Genomic DNA, 27,484 nt, shown 5'->3' with positions numbered 1-27,484 from the left:
AGGACGAGGGGAGGGGCCGACGGGCAGCGGGGAACTAGAGATGAGGATGACGGGTCTGAGGGTGGGGCTGAGAGCGGCAGAGGGGAGGAGAGAGGAGGAGGAGGAGGAGACGTGAGGCAGCAGGATGCGTCCAGGGTATAAAACCCCAGAGCCTCTCTGCTGGACATCCCGCTGCTCCGCGCCTGCACCTCTCAGAGTCTCGCCTGCACCTCCGAGTCCTCCAGTAGTCCAGGTTCTGACCCCAAAGCCGCCGCGTCCGGACCCACCATGAGTCACTCCTCCAGCCGCGCCTCCACGTCCTACCGCCGAACCTTCGGCGGCCCCAACGTCATCTCCATGTCCTCCTACTCCCCTGTCTCCTCCCGCATGTCGGGAGGAGGCGCCAGCGGCGGCGGCGGCGGCGGCGGCCGCTACATGCGCTCCATGTCCCCGGTGGTGTCCTCCCGCTCCGCCACCACCTACCAGCGCGGGCGGAGCAGCGGCGGCAGCCACCAGCAGCCGCGCCTCTCCTACGAGAAGGTGGACTTCAGCCTGGCGGAGGCGGTGAACCAGGAGTTCCTGGCCACGCGCAGCAACGAGAAGCAGGAGCTGCAGGAGCTGAACGACCGCTTCGCCAGCTTCATCGACAAGGTGCGCTACCTGGAGCAGCAGAACGGCAGCCTGCAGCAGGAGCTCAACACCTTCAAGGGGCAGCAGCAGCAGGGCCAGCCCAGCCGCGCCACCGACCTCTTCCAGGAGGAGCTGAGAGAGCTCAAGAGGCAGCTGGACGACGTGGGCAAGGAGCGCGACCAGTACCACGTGGAGCGGGACAACCTGGCAGAGGACCTCGGCCTGCTCCGGCAGAGGTGGGCCACCCGGTGATGAGTCAGGGGTTGAGAGGGAGGCACTGCTGCGGCTGGTCGAACGGGTACAGCGACAGGGGAGACAGACTGACTGACCGGCCCAGTCGGCAGACAGACCGACAGACACATAGAGCAGACGCAACTTTGCTGCTGCCGGTTGAATGGGTACGGCGACAGACAGGCAGAGAGATAGATAGACAGACCGGCCCAGTCGGCAGACAGACAGACAGACAGACAGATAGAGCAGACGCAACTTTGCTGCTGCTCGTCGACTGGGTACAGCGACAGACAGGCAGAGAGACAGACAGAAACACCCGGCCGGTCGGCAGACAGACACGCAGAAAGAGCAGATGAACCTTGACCCGAATGTCAACATATAATCCAGGGATGTGACATTCGATGGGCGTTGCAGCGCCCAGAGTGTTCTTCGCAGTGGTGTAGGGCGTGGTCCGGAGGGAGGCCATGCAACAGATCCACTGAGCTTTGTGTGATCTCTTGTAATGCACTTAGCACCGTAGGACCTCTTGTGAGGCTCTCACGTTATTGGCCGTGTGATGGTGGAGCTGAATGACAAAGCGCCACATGGCATTCAGGCCACGATTTGTCATAGTTCCACCCTACTTGATTGCATTACACAATGGGTACAACAGACTAATAGGATTGTTTCTAAAGTTGATTGAGTTTAAAAATGATTAAGAAGAAAACATAATGGTGGTTATAATTGGATAATTCCTGAATAGAAATGAGAATGTAGCAGAGCAGGGGGAACATCGTGACAAAGGCAACGTTTTTTCCGTGTTATTATGTCTATTGTGAAGGCTTGATAGCAAATTGGACAAACTAGAGACTGGGTGGAGCCTCCCAAGAAAATGGGAGGGGTTAAGGGAGTGGTTAAGGGAGTGGTTAAGGGAGTGGTTTCAGGAGGGAGGGGGAATGAAGTATGGGCAGGGGAGAAGCAAGGTGTGGCTAAGGTTTAGAGCAGTGGTAGAAAATAGCTTGTGGAAAAATCAATGCGTCTGATGGCTCCATTAGCGGAGGGGGGGTCCGGGGGGCGTTCATCTCTCCCTCTCCGGTGGGACGGTGCCAGAGACCCCATTAGGGAATAACAACCCTGCATGGGACAGGGAATGAATTAAAGATGAGGAGGCCCCGGCCACACCGGTGATGTCATGCCGCTAATCTGGTTTATGTCCTCTTGCGTCTTCGCTGGGTGACACGCGACAGCAGCACCCTCACGGTGCAGACACACCCAGCGCCTGCTGAGAACCACCAGGAGACAAGATGCTTTTCAGCCTCCATTGTTTCCACTAGTTACACTCACGTCAGTTCTCCACGCTTTCACTTTTAATCTGGGATGTAGTTAGTAGCCCGAAGAGGTAGTTATTGAACCCAATAATGCATGAAATAAAACCTAATTTCTATCTGTGTCGTCTCTCATCACGTTGCTTGGTTTGAGATGATAACCTTTATGATACAGCAGAAAAGGGAGAAAGTGAGATGGAGGTGAGCTGGGAGAGGAAGTGCTGAGGAGAGGTTGTGTCCGGACAGACGACCCCATCAGCAAACCAAATTAGCTGAAAAGGCCGGCTGGCGATCCCAAAGGACCCGGTGTAATTCTGGGAGTAGGGCCACCGCAAATTGATGAAATTGATTCGCAGGCTTTTCGCCAGCTGGTGCATGTGTTGTAAAACGGAATCACCACAAAACCATTTTGATGTCAAGAAGGTTTTCCTGTACCTGAAGAAGGTCTTGTGTTAAACCCGTTAAGCCCTTCCTCTTCCTCCTTCATCCTCCTCACCACAGGCTGGACGAAGAGGCTCAGAAGAGGGCCGAAGCTGAAGGCAACCTGATTGTCTTCCGCAAGGTAAACAACCAGATGCTTGTTCTATACCAGTGGTTCTCAAACTTGTTATACTAGTGTACCCCCTCTAAGGTATTTGCTCAGCTAAGTACCCCATCCACCGACGCAAAACATTTCGGGGAGATTTATTTTTTTTTTCTCCCGATAAAAGAAGCACATCGCCAGGGGAGGGTCAGAGCATTAAGAGGTGAATCCATTCAAATATATTTATCCTGAAACTTACAACATTTTGGCGTTACTTGATGCTCTATCTTTGTTTTCAGATTTACATCTCAACCACTTGTCCGTTTTCTATTGTCTAGCTTTCAGAATTGAGTGTGTACTTTACCCCTAGGGGTACCCGTACCCCCACTTAAGAACCCCTGTTCTATTCAGTGTTCCATGAAACCCCACGGTTGAAGAGTCGTGTCTTTAGGAAGATAACGCTAAACCCCCCCAACATGTCCTCCTCCTGTCCCCCAGGATGTGGACGATGCCACACTGGCCCGCCTGGAGCTGGAGAGGAAGATCGAGTCTCTGATGGACGAGATTGAGTTCCTCAAGAAGCTCCATGATGAGGTAAGGTCTCTGCAGGGACTGACTCCACAGTCTGCTCTTGGTGCACTAGTTCAAAACACTGGGCGTTGAGTTCAGGGCATTGCTTTTACCTCAACGCACAGCGTGGAAAATAAGAGAAAATTGACCTTGGATCATCTCCTATTGACCTGTTATTGGTTTGTGTGTGTTTGTTTGATGTGTGTATTTGTGTGTGTGTGTGTGTGTGTGTGTGTGGTGGTGCGTGCTTGTTTGTGTGCATGTGTGTGTGTGTGTGCGCGCGCATGTGTGCGCGTGCGTTTGTGTCCATGTGTGTGCGTGCGTGTGCCTGTTTGTGTGTGTGTGTGTGTCTGCGCGTGTTTTTCTGCGTGCGCCTCCCCTTCCCGGTGGCGATCCCAGGAGATCCAGGACGTGCACGTGAGCGTGCAGACGCAGCACCAGCAGATGGAGATGGTTGAGCAGACCGCCAGGCCCGACCTCACGGCCGCCCTGAGGGACATCAGGGCCCAGTACGAGACCATCGCCAGCAAGAACATGCAGGAGTCTGAGGAGTGGTACAAGTCCAAGGTGTGGAGGAACGCAGCGCCGGACCCCAGACACAGAGCGTAGAGATGTCCCGATACCGTTTTTTCCTTCTCGATACCGATACCAATCGGCGCATAGACTTGCATACTCACCGATACCCAATACTGCATTTTAAGAAGTACCTGAGGAATTTCCGATACTGGTATCGGCATCGGAACAGCTCTAGAGCGGTGAGCGTTGGTCCCTTGTGTTGACGTGCGGGCCGTGTGGTTCCCTCCTGCAGTTCACTGACCTCACCGAGTCGGCCAAGAAGAACAATGACTCCATCCGACAGGCCAAGCAGGAAGCCAACGAGTCCCGCAGGCAGATCCAGTCCCTCAACTGTGAGGTGGACGCCCTGAAGAACACGGTGAGACACACAATACTGCTACAATGTACTAGCCTGGTCCTACCAGACTCTCGCACTTCGTTTCATTTGTACAGAGAGTCTGGCCACTCTCCATTGACAAACGTTAACTCACTTGAAGGCGGGTGTCTGTTGAAGTTTAAAACTATTGGATCTGCCCAGTGCCACACTGGATCTGGCATAACAAATCGCTAACGTTTGGCCGGGAATCACGTTACGCGCAGGCTGTAAACAAACCAAACCCCGAGCGTGAAGATGTCCATCAACGAGAGCTGACTCTAACGTCATTGTTCTCAGCTACTCCCTCTGGTCGCTGATTGGACGCAGCAAAATTAGACGGAGAAAACCCACTAACATACCGTAGACCCAGATGTAGTACTGAAGGGAAATTCAAATTGAGCGGAAGTACTTAGGCGGGCGGAGCCAGGCTAATAATGTACTACAGTACTGACCAATACTATAATATATAAAATGATCCAGTCCCTCAACTGTGAGGTGGACGCCCTGAAGAACAAGGTGAGACACACCTCTGGACCTTATCATACTGTAGTGCTGTTAAAATGTACTACAGTACTAACTAATACTATAGTATATAGCATGCATTAATACACTACTAACACTATAGTATTTTACATGCATTACTACACTACACTACAATACTATATTACATATGATGCTATACTGCCAATACTACACTACAATACTTAATCACATGCTATACTGTACTGCTTGTAGACAGTACACTATGTTACGTATTTTAAGCACATGGACTACCATACATAGCCACTAGCAAGTAGGATCGAACACATAAGCCGTAATTACCATACATAGCCACTAGGAAGTAGGATCGAACACATAAGCCGTAATTACCATACATAGCCACTAGGAAGTAGGATCGAACACATAAGCCGTAATTACCATAAATAGCCACTAGGAAGTAGGATCGAACACATAAGCTGTAATTACCATACATAGCCACAAGGGGGGCAGGACCCGACATATAAGCTACAATAACTATTCCAGCCACAGATGGCAGCATTTTTAGACAGGTGAGGAGGGCGGAGCCAATACGACACATAGGACACGCCTACTCGGTATTAAAGCAGGGCCTGGAGCCAACGAAATCAGAAACATCCGGCAGTCCATACTTGGGAGTTAGATATAGAGGCCTGCTGTTCGTCGCTCACACGCGTGTCCATACAATTCCCCTCCTTTTGCTTCATAGTTACCATACCGAAATACTTTAACAAATAAAGTGATTTAAAAGCGATCTGAATTAGACTTCTTTATTCAAGAACGCAACAACTACAGAATACATGCTACATAGCACTGTTATAACTGTTCATACTCACCCCGTACTCACTCTCTGCGGTCAGAATGAGTCCCTGCTGAGGCAGATGCGTGAGATGGAAGACCAGTTCGGAAACGAGGTTGGGAACTACCAGGACAGCGTGGGTCGTCTGGAGGACGAGATCCGCCACCTGAAGGACGAGATGGCCCGCCACCTGCGGGAGTACCAGGACCTGCTCAACGTCAAGATGGCGCTGGACATCGAGATCGCCACCTACCGCAAGCTGCTGGAGGGGGAGGAGAGCCGGTGAGGAGCCGCAAACTCTTTACTTTTTAACAAACTATTTAGCTCAAATAAACTTGGCATTTTGGTTTTAGATTCTAATGTTTTCCGTGGTTCAGGGTTTAAGTCCCGGTGTATTGGACTTTTGATGGACACATTTCCCTGACCTATCGCCCTCCTCTGCCCCACAGGATCACTATCCCCATGTTCAACATGAGCAATCAGTTCAGCATGAGCAACCAATCAAGTGACAGAGGTGAGATCTGATTCAAAGTTATATAGGCTTTTAACGCTAGAATAACCACCGATCACAGTAAACCAATCTCAAGTATCAAGTAACACAAAGGTATTTCATTGGACGATTCATTACTTTTTTTTTCTTGTATCCACAGAGTATGAGATGATCCCGGAGGTCTCCAGCAAACGCACCGTGGTCATCAAGACCGTGGAGACACGCGATGGAGAGGTGTGTTCACCTGCAGATCAGACCTGCTCCTCACGTCAAAGAGATGAGCTCTCCGGGAACAAGGGGAATAAGTATCGGACGAGTGGATGAAATGCAGTATATCTGACTGGTTGTTTTTTTTCCGCAGGTGATCAAGGAGTCCAGGAAAGAGAAGGAGAGAGAGGCAGACCAGCGTGACTCCAAGGACAAGGATTCCTCCAATGAGGAGTAGCTCATGACTCCACACACTCCAGCTTCCAGCGTTGCACTAATATAGCATAAAAAAAAAGTTGCCTAAAAGGTTAAACAATCAGTAGAAGGTTAACTCTTCATTTCCCGCTCATTGTTTGTGTGAATGTCTAGCTTACTGTTTACGGTGCAATATTAAAAAACAATAACGTGTCTTTAGGCAGGGTCACCTTGGTGCTACTTAGTCATAACCGCCCATTCTCGCTGTAGAAACGAGTCCTCAGTGCTGCGCAACGAGCCGAACCACTACCGGGCCACGGGGCCTTGTTTACGTGCATACCCTAAAAGATTCGCAGGTCGGCACTAATTCTTTCACAAAGACAACCTCATGAAAGAAGGCCAGGCGTGAGGGGGGCAGTGAAGGACAGGGTGCTTTGCGGTGGTCGTTGAAGACGCGTCTGTGTGACAAATGACATGACCGTTAAGGGTTAACTGCGTCAAGGCTGATGTCACACGACGGTGATCATGTTTGCGTCTGTGTTTCTTTATGCGGAGCTCTCATTTAACTACATCCTGGTTAACCATAACCAGAACAACAATAACCACACCTTACAGAAAAACAATGTGTAACAGTGTCTACTGATCAACCGGAAGCAGAGATTTAAATAAAGTCACTAAGAGCAGAAGTGTGTGTTGTGTCATTAATTATAAATTCCTCATTGACTCAATAAGATGTTTATTTAAGTGTGTGTTTTGGAACAACCAGTCTCAAAACTGCGTTGATTATATTATAAATTATTTTAAAATGTAAAATATACTGCAACAAGTTACTTGTTTAGCGTATCATTGTAGTTTCGTGAAATATCTAGCACACTCAATTGAATATGCATCTGCAAGACACAGGGAGGAAAACATAGGTTTCACATATCAATTATATTTTCGAGGGTTTCAAATAGCCCCAACACCACAGACCAATTACCTCTGCTTCAAAGTTAATTAAATCAAAATAGATATGAGGAACAGCGCCCCTACAGGAAAAAAGGGTAGTGCGTCAAGCGGAGAAGGAACACCGCCCCCTACAGTAAGAAAATGGTAATTCGTCAGCAGTGGCAGCCGGAAGGAAGTGCGCCTCTTTCCGCGGGAGTTTGGATCCAGTGTTCGGACACTCACTACTCACCAGCTGAGTTGTTACACTACATGGTAAGACGTTGTTTAATGTTATTTTAAAGTCTGTTTGGGCATAAACCAAGCTCTGGGGTCAACAAGCTCTAGTTCCAGGCTTTATTTCTGACCTGAAAACGGTGATTATAGACAGATTATGTGATAATATGAAGGACCTTGATGTTGTTGATGGTTTCTTCGTCCTGAAGGGTAGACCCCGATTATCGCTTTGTGTGTGGTTATTTTTAACATCAGTATGATGACTGTTATCAGTATTATCGATATTATCTTATAGACTTATGATTCCATGACCCGGTTTAATATCTGAAATTCATGTTCAGAGAGTAAAGTAAACACTGTTGCAGAGGTGGGTCAGTGTCTAGAGAAGTGGATTACGGCTGGATCAGGTCCAGTCCGCGTATAGGCTCAACTGTTGACATATTTCCCCACATAATGCCTCTTTTGGTTTCTCAGCTGTCCTAACATAAACATGACTGTCACACGTAAAATGACATGACCTCAGACCGCTAGTCCCATGTATCAATAAAACAACACAATGATTACAACATGCAATAACCAGAGCACTGAATTTCAAACTTCCTCATACCTTCTTCCTTGTGAGTATGTTGTTCTGTTGTGGTTCTGTCTACTGGGTCTGACTTTCCTTCCGTTTGCCGTCATCCATGGAACCTGCTGGAACCCCCTGATTCTTGAACCCTGCACCCCACCCCACCGTGCGTTCCCCAGCGGTAGCTGATCTAGACTGCAGGATGAACTGCGAGGTCCTGGCCACGTGCAGCGCCCTGGGGTACCTGGAGGGGGAAACGTACCACAAAGAGGCTGACTGTCTGGGTGAGTCCCCCAACATGTCATCTCCTAGATCCACGACGGTCAGGGAGAACACGCCGGGAAGGCACGTGGCTCAGGAGGTAGAGCGGGTTGCCTGGTAACCCGAAGGTTGCTAGTTCGATCCCTGACTGCTCCCGATGAGCTGGCTTTCACTTTGCATGGCTGACACCGCCATCGGTGTGTGAATGTGTGCATGAATGGGTGAATTAGAGGCCACTGGTTAGAAAGGGCGCTGTATAAATGCAGTGCGTTTACCATTTAAGAAGGAAGAGGCCTGGTTCTCCAACGCTTCTGACACCTGCTGGCCGGGTCTGTTGCAGAGAGCGTGAAGGACCTCATCAGGTACCTGAGACACGAGGACGACACCAGGGACATCCGCCAGCAGCTGGGGGCGGGACATATCCTGCAGAATGACCTGCTGCCAATCATCTCCCAGCATGGCGGAGACAAACTGCTGTTTGACGCGTGCATCAGGTAGTTGACAGTCAATCATAACACTGAGTGTCTGTGTTTGTCTCTGAGTCCTTGTGTGTTTGGTGTTGTTTGGCTCTGAGTGTCTGTGAGTTTGTCTCTGAGTCTCTGTGCTCTGAGTCTCTCTGTTTGTCTCTGAGTCACAATGTGTTTGGTGTTGTGTGGCTCTGAGTGTCTGTGAGTTTGTCTCTGAGTCTCAGTGTGTGTTATGCGATCCCCAGGCTCATGGTGAACCTCACCCAGCCGGCGCTGCTCTGTTTCGGGAAGGTTCCAGACGACCCGGCATTCAGACATCACTTCCTTCAGGTCACCTCCTACCTGCAGGCCTACAAAGAGGTACCGTGATGTCCTTACTTAAGTCATGAAAACATCCTCTGGACGGCAACTGTAAATATATTCTGCTAATATTCAAATGGTGGCTGTGTCTTCATCTCCTTCTTCATGTGTCGTCCTGCAGGCGTTCGCCAGTGAGAAGGTGTTCGGGGTTCTGAGTGAGACCTTGTACAACCTGCTACAGCTGGTGAGCTCATAGTGGTGGTAGTGGAGACTCTGACTCTGAGTCCTGATAGGCTGACTGACCCCAGTAACTCCTCCTACTCTGAGTCCTGATGGGCTGATTGACCCCAGTGACTCCTCCTACTCTGAGTCCTGATAGGCTGACTGACCCCAGTGACTCCTCCTACTCTGAGTCATGATAGGCTGACGCCTTCTCCTCCTCCCCCTCTTCCCCCTCCCCTCCTCCCCTCCTCCTCCGTCTCCTCCTCCTCCCCCTCCTCCTCCCCCCTTCCTCCTCCTCCTCCTCCGTCTCCTCCTCCTCTTCCCCCTCCCCTCCTCCTCCTCCTCCCCCTCCTCCCCCCTTCCTCCTCCTCCTCCTCCTCCTCCGTCTCCTCCTCCTCCTCCTTCTCCTCCCCCTCCTCCTCCTCCCCCTCCTCCTCCAGGACTGGGAGCAGCGGCAGGAGGAGGACAACCTGCTGGTGGAGAGGATCCTTCTGCTGGTCAGGAACGTCCTCCACGTCCCCGCCGACCCCTACGAGGAGAAGGTCACTAACCCTTTAATATAGATATCACTATCCAAAAATACACGTATGATGCTGCATGATTAATAATATATATTATGATGTTAATAATGCATATTATGATATAATGACACATTAATAATGCATGTTTAATGTAGATCATTATATAAATGATATGCTTCCAGAACGCTGGCGACACAATAATGTCCTCCCTCCCTCTGTAATAGTCTCCTCTCCATCTCTCTCTGTCCTGTCCTACTGACCTGTGCTCTGGTGACTTCAAGACACCATAATGTCCTCTCTCCATCTGTAATGTCCTCTCTCCATCTGAAATGTCCTCTCTCCATCTGTAATGTCCTGTCTCCATCTGTAATAGTCTCCTCCGTCTCCATCCGTCTCCTCTGACCCTCTGTCCTGACCCACTGTCCTGTTGGTGTGACCTTTGATCTCTGACCCTGTGTCCTGGCGGTTGCAGAACGTGGACGACGACGCCAGCGTCCACGACAAGCTGCTGTGGGCCGTCCACATGAGCGGCTTCGACGACCTCGTCAAGTTCCTGGCGTCGGCCCAGAGCGAGCAGCAGTGGTGCATGCACGTGCTGGAGGTGGTCTCCCTGCTGTTCAGGGACCAGGTGGGGACCCCCGTCTGTCTGGGCCGGCCCGAGGCAGAACCACACGCAGGGATTCACCTTCACGTTCAGGGCCTTTAGCAGATGCTTTTATCCAAAGCAACTTCAAATGAGTCCCATTAGACAGAAGAAAGATACACAACAATATATCACTGTCGGTACAGTAAGGATGTTCATAGAACCAAGTGCCAAGCACTAACAATCACTAGGTTAACCCATTACCCGTATACAACAGAGGTAGCTAGGATAAGATGCTACACAATACTAAGTATTATTATAGTGCCAACATGTACCACACACAATAAGTGCAAACATTAAGTGCCAGGACGTACAACATACATTAAGTGTGTACATTAAGTGCCAGACCGTACAACATACATTAAGTGTGTACATTAAGTGCCAGGATGTACAACTTACATTAAGTGTGTACATTAAGTGCCAGACCGTACAACATACATTAAGTGTGTACATTAAGTGCCAGACCGTACAACATACATTAAGTGTGTACATTAAGTGCCAGGACGTACAACATACAATAAGTGTGTACATTAAGTGCATTTACCATTTACAATGGTTTGGTCCAAGACCAGTCCCCTCCTTTAAGGAGCAGTGCTCGTTTAAGTGCATCTTGCTCAAAGTCACCCCCCAGTCCCCATGGCTGATGAGTCGGACCCTAACTCTCCCCCCCCCTCCCCCAGACGCCAGAGGCCCTGGTGAGCGCCGGCCACGCCCGCTCCGCCCAGGAGAAGAGCCGGGACCTGACGGAGCTGGAGGTGCTGCGGCAGAAGGAGCAGGCGGAGAAGCGCAGCCGCACGCTGCAGAGAGGAACCAGGTGAGCGGACAGGTGCTGGTTCCTCTGGGGTCACCTGGTCCCTCTGCAGCCGCACGCTGCAGAGAGGAACCAGGTGAGTGGACATGGGCTGGTTCCTCTGGGGTCTGGGTTGGAGTAGGACTGGTTTCAAAAGGGTGGGGGGTCCATCTCCATTGACACGTTAACTCGTCACGTCAACGTTAACTCACTTGAAGGCAGGTGTTTGTTTGAGTTTAAAACGGTTGGATCTGCCCAGTGCCACTCTGGATCTGCCATAACCAATCGCTAACGTTTGACTACAACTGAAACTAGCTCATGACGTCAACGTCATTGTTCTCAGCCACTCCCTCTGTTTGCTGATTGGACCGGCAAAGTTTGGCTGGAGAAAACCCGCGAATACACCGCAAACCCAGACGTCGTACTGAAGGGAAATTAAAATTTAGCGGAAGTACGTAGGCGGGCGGAGCCAGGCAGTCTTTGCAGTGGTGCCTCACAGAAATGTATATCATTATGGTTTATTTGATATATTATTATATGTTATTGTTATATATATTATGCAGATATGATAATACTGAACTAGCCTATAAACATAGATGGAGAGCTGCAGTAGAAAGAAATATATATATTTATATATACTTGCTACTGCCTTTGTTTCTTGATATGTTTCAGGGCTTGTTCAGTATTATAATTTCCTTTGAATGACCCCCCCCCCCCCATCTCTTTCAGACACTCCCGCTTCGGGGGCACCTACGTCGTCGCGGGCCTCAAAGCAGTCGGGAACGAAGATGTCGTCTACCACAGAGGCATCCACAACGTGAGTTAACGCTAGGACCCAGAGCCCTCCACAACGTGAGTTAACGCTAGGACCCAGAGCCCTCCACAACGTGAGTTAACGCTAGGACCCAGAGCCCTCCACAACGTGAGTTAACGCTAGGACCCAGAGCCCTCCACAACGTGAGTTAGGGTTAGGACTCAGAGCCCTCCACAACGTGAGTTAACGCTAGGACCCAGAGCCCTCCACAACGTGAGTTAGGGTTAGGACCCAGAGCCCTCCACAACGTGAGTTAGGGTTAGGACCCAGAGCCCTCCACAACGTGAGTTAACGCTAGGACCCAGAGCCCTCCACAACGTGAGTTAGGGTTAGGACCCAGAGCCCTCCACAACGTGAGTTAGGGTTAGGACCCAGAGCCCTCCATAACGTGAGTTAGGGTTAGGACCCAGAGCCCTGCACAACGTGAGTTAGGGTTAGGACCCAGAGCCCTCCACAACGTGAGTTAGGGTTAGGACCCAGAGCCCTCCACAACATGAGTTAGGGTTAGAGGCGTCTTGCTCAGGGACACCTCGACCCTCCTTGGAGGAGGCGGGGATTGAACTAGCAACCTTCCGGTGACCAGCCAACCCGCTCTGTCTCCTGAGCTGAGCCAGCCTTCAGACTGCACACCTGGGGAATCAGTAACCGATGGCTGCTGTCTGTCTGTCCGTCCAGTTCAAGAACTACAGCCACGACGCGGGGAAGGCGGTGCGGCGCGTCCCCAAGAGGAACCGGAGGGCGCAGGACAGCGAGGGCCAGCGGCGCTCCGCCCTCAACGTCAGGCTCTTCCTGCGGGAGTTCTGCGTGGACTTCCTGGAGAACTGCTACAACCACCTGATGTACCTGGTGAAGGTGGGCCCGGCCGCGTGGAAGGGAACATGCCGTGCATCTGTTTTATCTTCGGAGCATTGTGTCCGCCGCTCCACCATCGTAACACCAGCCTCATACCAGCACCAGCGTAACACCACCAGCGTAACACCACCAGCCTCATACCAGCACCAGCGTAACACCACCAGCGTAACACCACCATCCTAACACCAGCCTCATACCAGCACCAGCGTAACACCACCAGCGTAACACCACCATCGTAACACCAGCCTCATACCAGCACCAGCGTAACACCACCAGCATAACACCACCAGCCTCATACCAGCACCAGCGTAACACCACCAGCGTAACACCACCATCGTAACTCCACCATCGTAACACCAGCCTCATACCAGCACCAGCGTAACACCACCATCGTAACACCACCATCGTAACACCAGCCTCATACCAGCACCAGCGTAACACCACCAGCGTAACACCACCATCGTAACTCCACCATCGTAACACCAGCCTCATACCAGCACCAGCGTAACACCACCTAGTAGGAGAGCATCAGTTTCATCTTCTGAGCATTGTGTCCACCACACCACTATTGTAACACCACCACCGTGATACCACCACCATGATACCACCACCGTGATACCCCCACCGTGATACCACCACCATGATACCACCACCGTGATACCCCCACCGTGATACCCCCACCGTGATACCCCCACCGTGATACCACCACCGTGATACCACCACCATGATACCCCCAGCATACAAAACACCACCTAGTCATCTTCTGAGCATCGTGTCACCGACACCACCATCATATCACCGCCAACACAGCCACAGTATCATTACACCAATACAACCACCACCATCATAACAACACCCCCCTAGCACCACCATCATAACAACACCCCCCTAGCACCACCATCATAACAACACCACCCCAGCCACAATATCATAACACCACCACCCCAGCACCCCTCTACGAACCCCGCCCGGTGGCTATGTCCAGGAGGGGCTGGTCTGGGTGCAGGCCTCATAACACCACCATCTTAACACCACCACCATCATTACACCTCTATCACACCTGACCCCGCCCGCCGGCTCCGCCCTCAGGAGGGGCTGATCCGGGAGCAGGCACAGCAGCACGACGAGACGTACTTCCTGTGGGCGCTGAGCTTCTTCATGGCCTTCAACCGCGGCAACGGTTTCCGTGCCGACCTGGTGTCTGAGACCATGTCCATCCGGGCCTTCCACTTCATCGAGCGCAACGTCACCAACTACTACGAGATGATGCTGACGGACCGCAAGGAGGCCACGTCCTGGTCCCGAAGGTGAGCTCCACGGCCTGGTCCCCGAGGTGAGCTCCGCGGCCTGGTCCCCGAGGTGAGGGCCACTGCCTGGTCCCCGAGGTAAGGGCCACGGCCTGGTCCCCGAGATGAGGGCCACGGCCTGGTCCCAGAGGTGAGCTCCACGGCCTGGTCCCCGAGGTGAGGGCCACGGCCTGGTCCCCGAGGTGAGGGCCACGGCCTGGTCCCCGAGGTGAGGGCCACTGCCTGGTCCCCGAGGTGAGGGCCACTGCCTGGTCCCCGAGGTGAGCTCCACGGCCTGGTCCCAGAGGTGAGGGCCACGGCCTGGAGCAGGTCCCCTGAGGCAGGGGCCCTGAGCAGCTCGGTGGGGGGGCCCCAGCCCCAGAGAGAGGACTACATTGGGGTCTGGGTTTTGGAAACAGAACCCTTCAGCCCAGAGTCAATTGCCCTAAAGGGCAGACCCCCCCCCCCCCCCCCCACATTAATAAGAATGTGATGTGATTAATGAATGCTTACATTTACAATGACGCTTTCATCCAAAGAGACTTACAATAAGTAGTAGAGACTTACAATAAGTACATTGGACTACGCAGAGTCCAGGTGAACTCTTCATGCTGAGGTCAGAATCACAGCAGACTAACCTGCACCCCCCCCCACTCTGAGTTCAGAATCCTCTGTGATCTGACACAGGCTTGTTCTCCTTGACCCCCGCTAGGATGCACCTGGCGCTGAAGGCCTACCAGGAGCTGTTGCTGACGGTGAACGAGATGGACCGTTCCCGTGACGACACCATCCGGCAGAGCTCCAACGTCATCAAAAGTACCACATCCAAAGATATATAAACTATAACTATTAAAGTAACATTTCAGGGCTTTATTAAAGCAGCAGTTATTCAGCTGGTTTTATTTCACATAAAGTTATTGTTGAAAAAAAAAGGTTAGTGAAGGAAATAAGGACGGTATATTGTTATTAAATATGGCTTTTAGAGGTGTTACCCTGCTGTAGCTGTAGTGGTTTCATACCTTTCATATCGCCACCTCCTCCAGGTAACATCTTCTACATGATGGAGTACAGGGAGATCTTCCTCACGCTGCTCCGGAAGTACGACGAGACCAAGCAGCCGCAGTCGTTCCTCCGCGACCTGGTGGAGTCCACACACCTCTTCCTTCGCATGCTGGAACGCTTCTGTAAGGGCAGCAACAACCTGATGGTGCAGGTGAGCCCGCCCGGACGGAGACCGGACACCTGCACCTTCGCTGATGGAGTCGGGGGATTTCTCTGGAGTCACTTTAGCACACGTCACTGTTTACGTTTACATTCAGGGCGTTTAGCAGACGCCTTCATCCAAAGCGACGACCAATAAGTGCCTTTGTCAGAAGAAAGAGAAACGACGGTATACCGCTGTCGGTGCAGTAAGGATGTTCATAGAACCACGGGCGAAGCACTAACAATGACTAGGTTAACCCATTCCCCGTAAACATCAAAGATAGCTAGGTTAAGACGCTACACGATGCTAAGTACTATGGATGCTAAGTACCCCCCCACACACTAGGGTGTGGGGGGGGGGGAGCTATGCAGAGTTTAGCTGAACTCTGAACTGTTGTTTCTTCTACCACAGAAGAAGAAGGTGAGGAAGAGAAGGAACCGGCCCCAGAAGAAGTCTACCACGGAGACAGACCCGGAGGTGTTGGAGGAAACCTGGAAGATAGTGTCCGAGGAGCTGAGGGCTGCTAGCTTCCAGGTAGTTCCACCATGTTGACACCAGGGGGCGCATTGCTACCTCCGCCTCTGTGTTAACTACGAACTGCATTCTCCGTTCAATCCGTCAACATTTTTCCCCGCAGGGCCTCAAGTTTATCTGAGGCTCCGAAGGAAAGTGTTAGTGGTATTGATACCGCTCCAAAACATGGATACAAATTTAGCTCCATTACATCCTCTACTAAGTACTACATAAGTACATAAGTACTACATCTACATTTGAGCACGTTAGAGTCATTCACAAGTTCAAGTAGTCTATTAAGTTGAAGTACAGTCTACTTGAACCTGTGCATGACTAACGTGCTGAAATGTAGAACAGTACTTTAAAATAACGGCCATGATGGTTTAATTTGATGTAATTCAGTGTATAATATGTTGGGCTTTCACAGGCTTATGTCATGACGGGGAGTAGCAATGGCCCCTGCAGAAAGCATCTGCGGACAGATGGCGGAACTGGTCCGTCTGTCCGTCCATCTGTCCGTACTCTCTGACTGTAGAACCGGACCCCTCCGGGTGAGGCGTCCAGTCCGCTGACCGGCCGCGTTCCCTCCTCTCCCCTCAGCTGTCTGCCGGGGTGACGGAGGCCGTGGTCCCCTTCGACGCCGCATCGGAGGTCTCCCTGGAGGACCAGCGGAGCCAGGCCATGGTGCGAGTGCAGGACGCCCTGATGGCCCGGCTGGGCCCCGAAGCCCTGGGCCTGCTGCGCGCCGCCAGGTCCGCGACCCTCCAACCTCACCTCTCTCTCTCGCCCTCTCTCTCTCTGTCTCTCTCTCTCTCGCTCTCTCTCGCCCTCTCTCTCTCTCTTTCTCGCCCTCTCTCTCTCTTTCTCTTTCTCGCCCGCTCTCTCTCTTTCTCTTTCTCTCTCGCTCTCGCTCTTTCTCGCCCTCTCTCTCTCTTTCTCTTTCTCGCCCTCTCTCTCTTTCTCTTTCTCTTTCTCTCTCGCTCTTTCTCGCCCTCTCTCTCTCTCTTTCTCTTTCTCTTTCTCTCTCTCGCTCTCTCTTTCTCTCTCTCGCTCTCTCGCTCTCTCTCTCTCTCTCTCTCGCCCGGCGAGGGCCCCTCTGGCATGTGGGTCTAACCGGGCCCCAAGACTGAGGCTCTAACTGGGACCCCAGCCTCCAAGCTCCCTCTCACACCCCGCGGGGCCCCGTCCGCCTTTGGCTCTAAACGGGCCCCCAGCCTCTAGTCTTACACCCAGCGGACCCCAGCGGCCTGTGGCTCAACCGGGCTCCCCGCTGGGCCCCGTCTGCCTTTGCCTCTAACCGGCCCCCTGCCTCCACTCTCTCTCTCTCTCCCACTGCCCCGCGGGGGCCCCGTCTGCCTGTGGCTCTAACCGGGCCCCCGCTGCTCCCCGTGTCCCCAGGGAGGTGTGGCCGGAGGGGGACGTGTTCGGGCCGGCCGACGTGGAGCCGGAGGACGAGCTGGAGCTGCTGAAGCAGATCCTCCACGCCACGCTGCCCCGTGAGTCCCCGAGCGACGGCTCTGACCAGAGACGACCCGATTTAAAAAAAAAAAAAAAATTAAAAAATAACATTCCAGATAGGCGTTTCCCATTCCGACTTTTCCAACTCCGACGTCAACGAACGCAGCATAACACTGCACGTGTTCGGGATCTTCTTCGCCTGGCCCCTGCCAAATGAGTCGCGTGATGGTAATCGGATCGGAGCATGAACTTGTGTGCGCGCCGATAACCAATACTGCATTTTAGGCAGATATAGAGGATAAAGATGTATAGATATATTTGCGATACTGGCATCGTTGTCGGAACAACTCTAGTTTTGATCCACGCCGTATCACTCCGACTCCAGTGAAGACCTCCAGGTGTCCCTGATGAGTCACGACGGCCGCTGCGTTGACATAACGGTGTGTTCCAGCTGTGATCTGAGCCGTGGCATCTCAACGTTGTCCGTTCCCCCCCCCCTCCAGGGTCTGCCCCCCCGGAGGTCCCGGCTGAGGAAGACGAGGACGGACCGGAGTACGAGGAAGAGGAGCTGGAGTCTGTCCAGGTGTCTGAGACGGACTTCAACTTCCTGGACTTCATCAAGCGGTAAGGAGCAACCCCCCTGCTGTAAAATAACTTCCTTTAATTAGTCTCCTAAATATAATGTACCTGTCAGCTCCCTCTGTTTACATTTACATTCAGGGCATTGAGGCTTTTTCCGAAGCGATTTACAATAAGTACATTTGTCAGAAGAAAGAGAAACAATAGGGGGGTGGGGGGTAAAGGGGGAAGGCTATGCAGAGTCTAGGTGAACTCTGAAGAAGAGAGTCTTGAGTCTCTTGAGGAGGCTGATGAGCTATTCTGCGGTCCTGACACCGGCAGGGAGCTCGTTCCAGCACTGCGGTGCCAAAACAGAGAAGAGCTGTGACTTGGATGGTCAACCTTTTGCCCGCTCTTAGCGAAGGCCCTCCGTCATCTCCTGTGCTCCATCCCCTCCCCTGGCGCTCGTAGGTTCGCCCAGCCGGCCATCGTGCGGCCCTACGTGCTGCTGCTGAAGACCTACTCCACCAACTCCCCGCACACCAACCACTGCGTCGTACGCATGCTGCACCGGCTGGCCGTGGACCTCAAGATGGACGCGCTGCTCTACCAGCTGTCCGTGTTCAGCGCCTTCAACCGCATCCTCAGCGACCCGGCCGCCGCGGCCTACAAGGTGCCCTAGGAACTCCTCCCTGGGGGGGCGGCTCACTGGGTGTCTGTGTGTCCTCACTGGGTGTCTGTGTGTCCTCACTGGGTGTCTGTGTGTCCTCACTGGGTGTCTGTCTCCTCACTGGGTGTCTGTGTGTCCTCACTGGGTGTGTCCTCACTGGGTGTCTGTCTCCTCACTGGGTGTCTGTCTCCTCACTGGGTGTCTGTCTCCTCACTGGGTGTCTGTGTGTCCTCACTGGGTGTCTGTGTGTCCTCACTGGGTGTCTGTGTGTCCTCACTGGGTGTCTGTGTGTCCTCACTGGGTGTCTGTCTCCTCACTGGGTGTCTGTCTCCTCACTGGGTGTCTGTCTCCTCACTGGGTGTCTGTCTCCTCACTGGGTGTGTCCTCACTGGGTGTCTGTCTCCCCCCTGACCTGGTCTCTGTCTCCCCCCTGACCCGGTCTCTCCCCCCCCGACCCAGTCCCTCTCCCTGATGACCCGGTCTCTCTCTCCCCCCTGACCCGGTCTCTCTCTCCCCCTGACCCGGTCTCTCTCTCCCCCCTGACCCGGTCTCTCTCCCCCCTGACCCGGTCTCTCTCTCCCCCCTGACCCGGTCTCTCCCCTGATGACCCGGTCTCTCTCCCCCTGACCCGGTCTCTCTCCCCTGATGACCCGGTCTCTCCCCCCTGACCCGGTCTCTCTCCCCCCTGACCCGGTCTCTCTCCCCTGATGACTCGGTCTCTCTCCCCTGATGACCCGGTCTCTCTCCCCCCTGACCCGGTCTCTCTCCCCAGGAGCTCGTGACCTTCTCTAAGTTCGTGGTGAGCCGTTTCCTGGTGGTGGCGGCGCGGAACGACAAGGCCTTCATCGAGCTGCTGTTCTGGAAGAACGTGGGGACGGTGCACGAGATGACCGAGGGCTACGGCAAGGAGGGGTGAGATTCACTCTATTGTCTGATTAGTATTTTCTTATAATTATATTAGATATATATGTAATGACTATTGAGATGCATGTTGAGAGACTGAGTTAGCGTTATGGACACTGACGACTCCCCCCCCCCGGTCTCTCCCTCAGGGACGGCTCCAAGACGAAGGTGGCCTGGACGGAGGAGGAGGAGGAGGAGCTGCGGAGCCTGTTCCTGGAGCAGCGCGACTCAGAAGGTGCCGGTTCTCTCCAGCTCCAGTGCTACGGTGTTCTGGTGCATGGCTCTGCTCTCTCTGACCCCGCTGTCCCCCTTCTCTCTCCCTCTGTCTCTCTCTCCCTCCTCCTCTCTCTCTCTCCCTCTGTCTCTCTCTCCCTCTCCCTCTGTCTCTCTCTCCCTCTCCCTCCTCCTCTCTCTCTCTCTCTCTCTCTCCCTCTCTCTCTCTCCCCCTGTCTCTCTCTCTCTCTCTCTCCCTCTCCCTCCTCCTCTCCCTCTCTCTCTCTCTCTCTCTCTCTCCCTCTCCCTCTCCCTCTCTCCTCTCCCTCTCCCTCTCCCTCTCCCTCTCCCTCTCCCTCTCCCTCTCTCTCCCTCTCCCTCTCCCTCTCCCTCTCCCTCTCCCTCTCCCTCTCTCTCTCTCTCTCTCTCTCTCTCTCTCTCTCTCTCTCTCTCTCTCTCTCTCTCTCCCTCTCTCTCTCTCTCCAGTGCCCGACCCGGTGGAGGCCCTGCTGCCGCTGCTGGGGGCCACGCGCTCACGGCGGCAGGTGGTGCTGCAGCTGGTGCACATGGGCCTGGTGGAGAGTGCCAAGCAGCTCAAGAAGCCCAAGTAGGTCCTGCACCGCTTTAGCCCCCTCTAGAGGCCAGGTGGGAGCTGACGGGCGTTCCACAGGGGCTCAATGGGTTCCGTCCTGTGTGGATGCATTTATAGTCACGCACTCTTAGGAAATAACTGAATTCATATTCACAGACTCTATGAAACTGCTGAATTCATATCCATTCTCTCTATGAAACACCTGAATGCCTATTCACGCACTGTAGAAAACACCTGAATTCATAATCACGCACTCTATGAACACCTGAATTCATATTCAGGCACTCTATGAACACCCAAATTCATATTCACGCTCTGAAGGAAACACCTGAATTCATCTCCACTCACTCTATGACCACCTTAGTTCATGTTCACGCACTGTAGTCAACCCCTGAATTCATATTCAGGCACTGTAGTCAACCCCTGAATTCATATTCAGGCACTGTAGTCAACCCCTGAATTCATATTCAGGCACTCTAGGAATCACCTGAATTCATATCCATGCACTCGATGAAACGCCTGACTTCAAATCCACGGACTCTATGAATTAACCCGCGGTTGTTCTGCTCCTGATCTGCTGATCTGACTCCTGACTCCTGATTCCTCCCTCAGGGTCGGCACGGGGATCGTCCTGTGGACGGAGCAGCAGGAGGAGGAGCTGGAGATACTGTACGAGGAGTTCAAAGACTCAGACGGTGAGACGGTTCTCCTCCCAGAGACCGGGTCAGGTCCTAGTGACCCGACGAGGTCTTCTGTGCCCAGTATACACCGACACAGCATCTAGCATTGTAACTACTCATAGCACGTGTTCTTATTGAAGGGTTCTCTTACGATGACGGCCGGTTCACTTACTGTCGACAATTTTACTTTCAGGCCTAGATCGTTTACATTTTATAATCAATAATTATATTGATTCATTAGTATCGTTGTAGTTAAGCGTGAGCACCCATGTTTTTACAACTTAGTTCGAACAAATGTAGGTCAGAGATGACGTGTCTCCCAATCCGACTTTCCGCCTGTGACCGTTAACGAACGCAGCATAACACCGCGTGTGTTATGAGTCACGTGATGGTATCGGAATCGGCGCATAGACTTGCGTACTCGCCGACCCCCCATACTACCTTTTTAGGCAGTATCGGAGGAATTTCCGATGTTATCGGAAATTCCTCCGGTACCCCAGGTACTAGAGCTGTTCCGATACCGCTATGGGAACAGCTCTAGTCCGGACCCACGGTGAGAGGGTCTGACGGGGGTGGTAACGGGTTCTTCCGGCTGTGCAGACGTGCTGGGGAACATGCTGAAGAAGACAACGGCCAAGAGGTCGCGGGCCCGCGTGGTGGACAAGCTGCTCAGCATGGGGCTGGTGTCGGAGAGACGGCAGCTCTACAAGAAGCGCAGCACCGGCGGTCCCCGGAAGACCGCCGCTAAAGGATCCGGTAAAAGCTCCGGTAAAAGCTCCGGGAACAGCATGGTGAGGACTTTAATTGTAGTTTTGTTTGTTAACTTTAACTCTAAAATGTCTGAACGTCTGTCACCCGTTTCGATATGGCAGCTTTGGATGCTCTTATGTATGAGTGAATCCTCAGTGCTCTGTGTGTGAATGAATCCCCAGCGGTGTGTATGAGTGAATCCTCCGCTGTGTGTGAGTGAATCCTCCGCTGTGTGTGAATGAATCCCCAGCGGTGTGTGTGAGTGAATCATCAGCTGGGTGTGTGAGTGAATCCTCAGCAGTGTGTATGAGTGAATCCTCAGCACTGTGTATGAATGAGTGAATTGATTCGTGTTCCCTCTGTGGCAGACTGAAGAGGACTTCCTGGCCGACTTAACGGGCGAGGTGGCTGATGAAGATCAAGAGGAAGAGGAGGAAGGATCTTCTGAGAGCGATGAGGAGACGTTTGAGGAGCGGAGGGAGAGGGTCACCTCCTCTGATGGAGGAGCGAGGAGGAGAACCCAGGAGCCCGGCGTGGGGGGGGGGCCAGACGTGGGCCCCATGCTGCACTCGCTCCAACAAGAAGGTGAAGCGCTTAGTTTAGAAACCCCTCATCTAACCCTGAATCAAACCTTTCCCTTTCTCAGTTTCCTTCAACATCTTCTTCTTGTTTCGACGCGTGAATCGCACTTTTGCGTAGCGAAGTGTTCGGCCCGCTGGAAACATATCTACAACCTCTTTCGAGAAATGCACACACGTACTCTATCTGTAATCTTAACAGTGAACCACAAAATGTACTTACTTCCAAACTTTTACCTGTTACCCTCTGCATGTTACTTCCAGAGTGTCGGCATCTAATTTGCCCAATAGCAGTATCTCAATGCTGGCTGGTTGTGTCCAGGTTTGGCTGGACCCCTGCTGTGGCTGCAGAACTGCCTGAACCGGACCGCAGACGACCGGGAGGAAGATGGTACGTGAAGCCAAAACAAAGGGCGCATTCACACTCATTCTTTGTTCCCCCTGTTTGCAACATTTCAGTGAAATGTTCTTGTTGCTGGATGGGTGCAGATGGATAGAAACCACTTTAGTAATTCCTTTGTTACAGCACAGCCGCAGTGGTAGACACAGAATATACGGCAACACTATAAAAATACAAAGTAGTGCTAAGGAAAACAAAAAGAGATGCTAAAGTAAGGACTAACAAAACAAAACTATAAACAGGATGAGTTATAAAGTGGCCCGGTGCGAGCCCTTCAGTTAAAGACCTTGGTGTTGTTTCTTTTGAGGCGTGGCTGGGATGGTGGGACGTCTGACCTTTGGTGTTGCTCCTCCCCCAGGTCTGTCCCAGCCCGTGCCTCTGGTCCCCCTCTCGGAGGACAACGAGGACGCAATGGAGAAGAGGAGCTTCCAGAAGCTTCTCCGCAAGCTGGGCCTGCGCGCCCCAGCCAATGAGCAGGTCCTATTTGACACAGTTCGCCACAAATCCCCTCGACTATAGGCCAGGAAGTGGAGAGATGTCACATGTCAGAGCATCACTGTGAACTTCCTGTTCTGCCGTCCAATCAGGAGACCTTCTGGAGGATCCCGGAGAGGCTGAGCCCCGCCCAGCTCAGGGGGGCGGCTGCAGCCCTCACCCCCGGAGAGGAGCTCCCTGCTGGGGGGCCGGAGCCCCAGGGACCTGGGGGCCCCGACCAGGAGGAGGAGGAGGAGGAGGAGGAGGAGGGGGCCTCCTCACATGAGCAGAGATCAGAGGCCATTCGGGCTCTGCTCCTCGCCCGCAAGAGGAAACCCCCCTCCAAGGAGACCGACGGTAGGTTTAAACCAGTGGTTCCCAACCTGGGGGGCGCCCCCCAGGTTGGGAACCACTGGTTTAAACATACCTGCACATGTTTAAACAAATGAGCATCATTCTCAAACCACAGTTCACACGGCCACAGCTCTTGATAGATGTCCTAATGTGTATTTTGGGGGTTTTCCTAGATTCCCCCCCAGTGGAAGACCGTGCAGAGACCCCAGTCACAGAGAGCCCGCATGGAAGGTGAGCCAGACCCCTGTCTGCTGGTCACAAGTAACCGTCTGCTTTTTCACTAGCATTACCCACATACTCGTTCACTAGTACCCGTCTACTCATTCACTACTACTACCACCCGTATGCTCGTTCACGTGTACCCTTCTGCTTGTCCACTAGTAACTGTCTGCTAGTCACTAGTGAGCCTGTACAGTCTAACACCAACCTTGAGTGGTTCACTAGTGAGGCTGTACAGTCTTACACCAGTCGTGTGGTTCACTAGTGAAGCTGTACAGTCTAACAACAGTCTTGTGGTTCACTAGTGAAGCTGTACAGTCTAACACCAGTCTTGTGGTTCACTAGTGAGCCTGTACAGTCTTAACACCAGTCTTGTGGTTCACTAGTGAACCCTGTACAGTCTAACACCAGTCTTGTGGTTCACTAGTGAAGCTGTACAGTCTAACACCAGTCTAGTGGTTCACTAGTGAACCCTGTACAGTCTAACACCAGTCTTGTGGTTCACTAGTGAAGCTGTACAGTCTAACACCAGTCTTGTGGTTCAATAGTGAACCCTGTACAGTCTAACACCAGTCTTGTGGTTCACTAGTGAACCCTGTACAGTCTAACACCAGTCTTGTGGTTCACTAGTGAGCCTGTACAGTCTAACACCAGTCTTGTGGTTCACTAGTGAACCCTGTACAGTCTAACACCAGTCTTGTGGTTCACTAGTGAGCCTGTACAGTCTAACACCAGTCTTGTGGTTCACTAGTGAAGCTGTACAGTCTAACACCAGTCTAGTGGTTCACTAGTGAACCCTGTACAGTCTAACACCAGTCTTGTGGTTCACTAGTGAAGCTGTACAGTCTAACACCAGTCTTGTGGTTCAATAGTGAACCCTGTACAGTCTAACACCAGTCTTGTGGTTCACTAGTGAACCCTGTACAGTCTAACACCAGTCTTGTGGTTCACTAGTGAGTCTGTACAGTCTAACACCAGTCTTGTGGTTCACTAGTGAGCCTGTACAGTCTAACACCAGTCTTGTGGTTCACTAGTGAACCCTGTACAGTCTAACACCAGTCTTGTGGTTCACTAGTGAGCCTGTACAGTCTAACACCAGTCTTGTGGTTCACTAGTGAACCCTGTACAGTCTAACACCAGTCTTGTGGTTCACTAGTGAACCCTGTACAGTCTAACACCAGTCTTGTTTGGTTCACTAATGAACCCTGTACAGTCTAACACCAGTCTTGTGGTTCACTAGTGAGCCTGTACAGTCTAACACCAGTCTTGTGGTTCACTAGTGAACCCTGTACAGTCTAACACCAGTCTTGTGGTTCACTAGTGAACCCTGTACAGTCTTACACCAGTCTTGTGGTTCACTAGTGAACCCTGTACAGTCTAACACCAGTCTTGTGGTTCACTAGTGAACCCTGTACAGTCTAACACCAGTCTTGTGGTTCACTAGTGAACCCTGTATAGTCTAACACCAGTCTTGTGGTTCACTAGTGAACCCTGTATAGTCTAACACCAGTCTTCTGGTTCTCTCCTGTAGCCGCAATTCCAAACAAGAGAAGCCGTCCGTTAAAAGAAGAAGAGTTCTGGATGATGAAGATGAAGACGAAGACGAGGACATGGGTATGTTCACCTTCTGTTGTGATCTTCACTGAGTTTAATGTGGGACTGTTCTGGGAATGTTGAAATGGAAACTGGTGAACCTTTATGATTCACACAGACTGCTAGATCCTGTCTAACTCGCTGGTAGAGCATGTCATTACAACACACTGCCAGGGTTAGAGGTACGAGTCCCACTGGGACCTCTAAGCAAGGCATTACTACATACTGCCAGGGTTAGGGGTGCAATTCCTATTGTGACCCAACGTTCAAAGAATATACATTTATTTTATTATTATTCTTAAATGTTTAAGATGCTTTTGATGAATGCGTCAACCGTAGATGTGTATGTTGACTGTGACTGATCTAAAGGGTTTTTAATGAACCTGTGCTGGGATGTCATCTCCGTGATGCCTCATAACGTCGTCCTTGATGTCTCCAGCATCCCCCGGCCCGTTGGTGATGGACAGTGGCGGAGACTCCGACAGAGAGACGGTCGCCGCCCCCGCCAAGAGACGGAGACAGGCGGCCCTCATCGACGAGGATGACGAGGATGAGTAGGGAGGCTCCGGGTCTTGTCCGGGCCCCTGGTGAAGAGGAGGTCCAACGTGAAGCCTGAGGACGACTCAAACTCAGCTGGTGGTTTTCCTGTGAAGACGAGTTGTACATAACTGTTTTAAGGTCATGTCATCTCTGTTAAGTAAAAAATGACTGAGAGTTATGCTAGGTGTGTTTTGGGTTTATTTTTGTTCAAGGCCGGCATCGTTAGAAGTTATATCGTTTGTCCATCTGCATACTTCCTCTATATTCTTACACTTATCATTACGATGAGGTACTTACAGTTACATGTCCTTGTTGCATTGATATATTTGTATAGGAAATAGTTTTGTGTCGTTTTGCCAATTTAATTTGAAACCCCTCAAAAAGTGTATTGATTAATAAATTGTTACTGTTTTGATAAGAAGTGTACTTTCTGATTTATTTCATGCCAGTTTAAATACTAGAGGGCCCGTCTGGGGAAGGTAAAACCTTAATTGAGATTCTGCTTTTATGTTCTGTTCTTATCAAACAGTCCTATTGTAATAAGCCCTTATTGCGTCATTTGGGATAATGATTACACCTGTGTTTTAAACCCGTGTTCATGCGGGGGCCGCATTTTGTCAAATATGCCGCACTTTCACCGCATAAATTGCCGATTTCCGCGCAAAATATGCGGAGCTTGCATGATTTCATAATCCCCGCATTTTCGTTGCAAAAAAGTCACATATATCTTAGCAGAAAGTTGAAAAATGTTGCGTTTACTTCACACAAGAGCAGCCATTTCCCCCTGTTGCCATGGGAACGTTATGAAGTGACGTAATTACGCGACGTGAACGTCATCGAAAAGCTACATTTTTCGCAAGTTTCCCGCATTGTTTCGCAAGTTCCCGCAAATTCATCGCATACAATTGCATAAATATCCCGCATTTTTTAAGAAAACGTGCCGCATAATCAAGGATTTTTGGCCGCAACAATCATAAAAAAAACACCGCATTTTTCTGGAGGGACTGGTAAAGGCTATAAATTTATTCACAGGCTCGTGTTTGGTTTGATCAGGAGTTCTGCCCCGGGGCCCGTCATGTTTACATCACTGCACTCAGACCCACTCTCTCCAACTGGGCTGGGGGCGGGGGTCTACACATGTGGACCATGTTAGTGACTTCCTGTTTGGGGGGGGTCTTCACATGTTGACCATGTTAGTGAAGTCCTGTGGAGGGGTGGGGGGGATCTTCACATGTGGACCATGTTTGTGACTTCATGTTCAGGGGGGATCTTCACATCTGAACCATGTTATTGACTTCCGGTCACAGCGTTTGGTCAAGCAGAGAGTAGAATAGAGATGTGTGAATCCAAAGTGTCACGCCTGGGGATGTGAGCTATTCTAAGAGACGGAAGTTTATTATGAAGAAAACAATAGGAGTCTCGAACCCGGAGGACGTCGCAACACGTTATGTGGTTCCCTCAAACGTCCGTTGACAATGCACGGCGTTGGCAGTAGATCATGTTACATCAGTCTGTGTGTCTTTAA

The 27,484-nt window shown here is 51.7% G+C and overlaps 2 protein-coding genes across 2 annotated transcripts; both read left to right on the top strand.

Moving 5' to 3' along the window:
- Window positions 1-267: 267 nt before the first annotated feature.
- On the top strand, window positions 268-6,418 carry prph (peripherin; the record flags this gene model as incomplete). The annotated part of the gene is made up of 9 exons (XM_079747557.1): window positions 268-845; window positions 2,646-2,706; window positions 3,166-3,261; window positions 3,637-3,804; window positions 4,046-4,171; window positions 5,545-5,765; window positions 5,933-5,997; window positions 6,134-6,207; window positions 6,335-6,418. The coding sequence occupies 9 exons, from the start codon at window positions 268-270 to the stop codon at window positions 6,416-6,418; spliced, it is 1,473 nt and encodes a 490-aa protein (XP_079603683.1).
- Window positions 6,419-7,530: 1,112 nt separating this feature from the next.
- Window positions 7,531-26,214, top strand: timeless (timeless circadian clock). The gene is made up of 30 exons (XM_079748558.1): window positions 7,531-7,575; window positions 8,284-8,388; window positions 8,706-8,859; window positions 9,078-9,192; window positions 9,314-9,376; window positions 9,795-9,896; window positions 10,348-10,503; window positions 11,199-11,332; window positions 12,038-12,125; window positions 12,798-12,974; window positions 14,064-14,281; window positions 14,973-15,076; window positions 15,304-15,473; window positions 15,876-15,998; window positions 16,578-16,729; window positions 17,376-17,473; window positions 17,939-18,059; window positions 18,465-18,666; window positions 19,436-19,575; window positions 19,716-19,801; window positions 20,266-20,386; window positions 20,984-21,066; window positions 21,652-21,842; window positions 22,170-22,386; window positions 22,702-22,770; window positions 23,138-23,256; window positions 23,367-23,610; window positions 23,781-23,838; window positions 25,358-25,440; window positions 25,859-26,214. The coding sequence occupies exons 2-30, from the start codon at window positions 8,307-8,309 to the stop codon at window positions 25,975-25,977; spliced, it is 3,789 nt and encodes a 1,262-aa protein (XP_079604684.1). The 5' UTR covers window positions 7,531-7,575; window positions 8,284-8,306; the 3' UTR covers window positions 25,978-26,214.
- Window positions 26,215-27,484: the final 1,270 nt, after the last annotated feature.

The sequence above is a fragment of the Pollachius pollachius genome, assembly GCF_949987615.1.
Source record: "Pollachius pollachius genome assembly, chromosome: 12".
NCBI classification, from domain to species: domain Eukaryota; kingdom Metazoa; phylum Chordata; class Actinopteri; order Gadiformes; family Gadidae; genus Pollachius; species Pollachius pollachius.
This window is presented reverse-complemented; position numbering and strand designations above follow the sequence as displayed.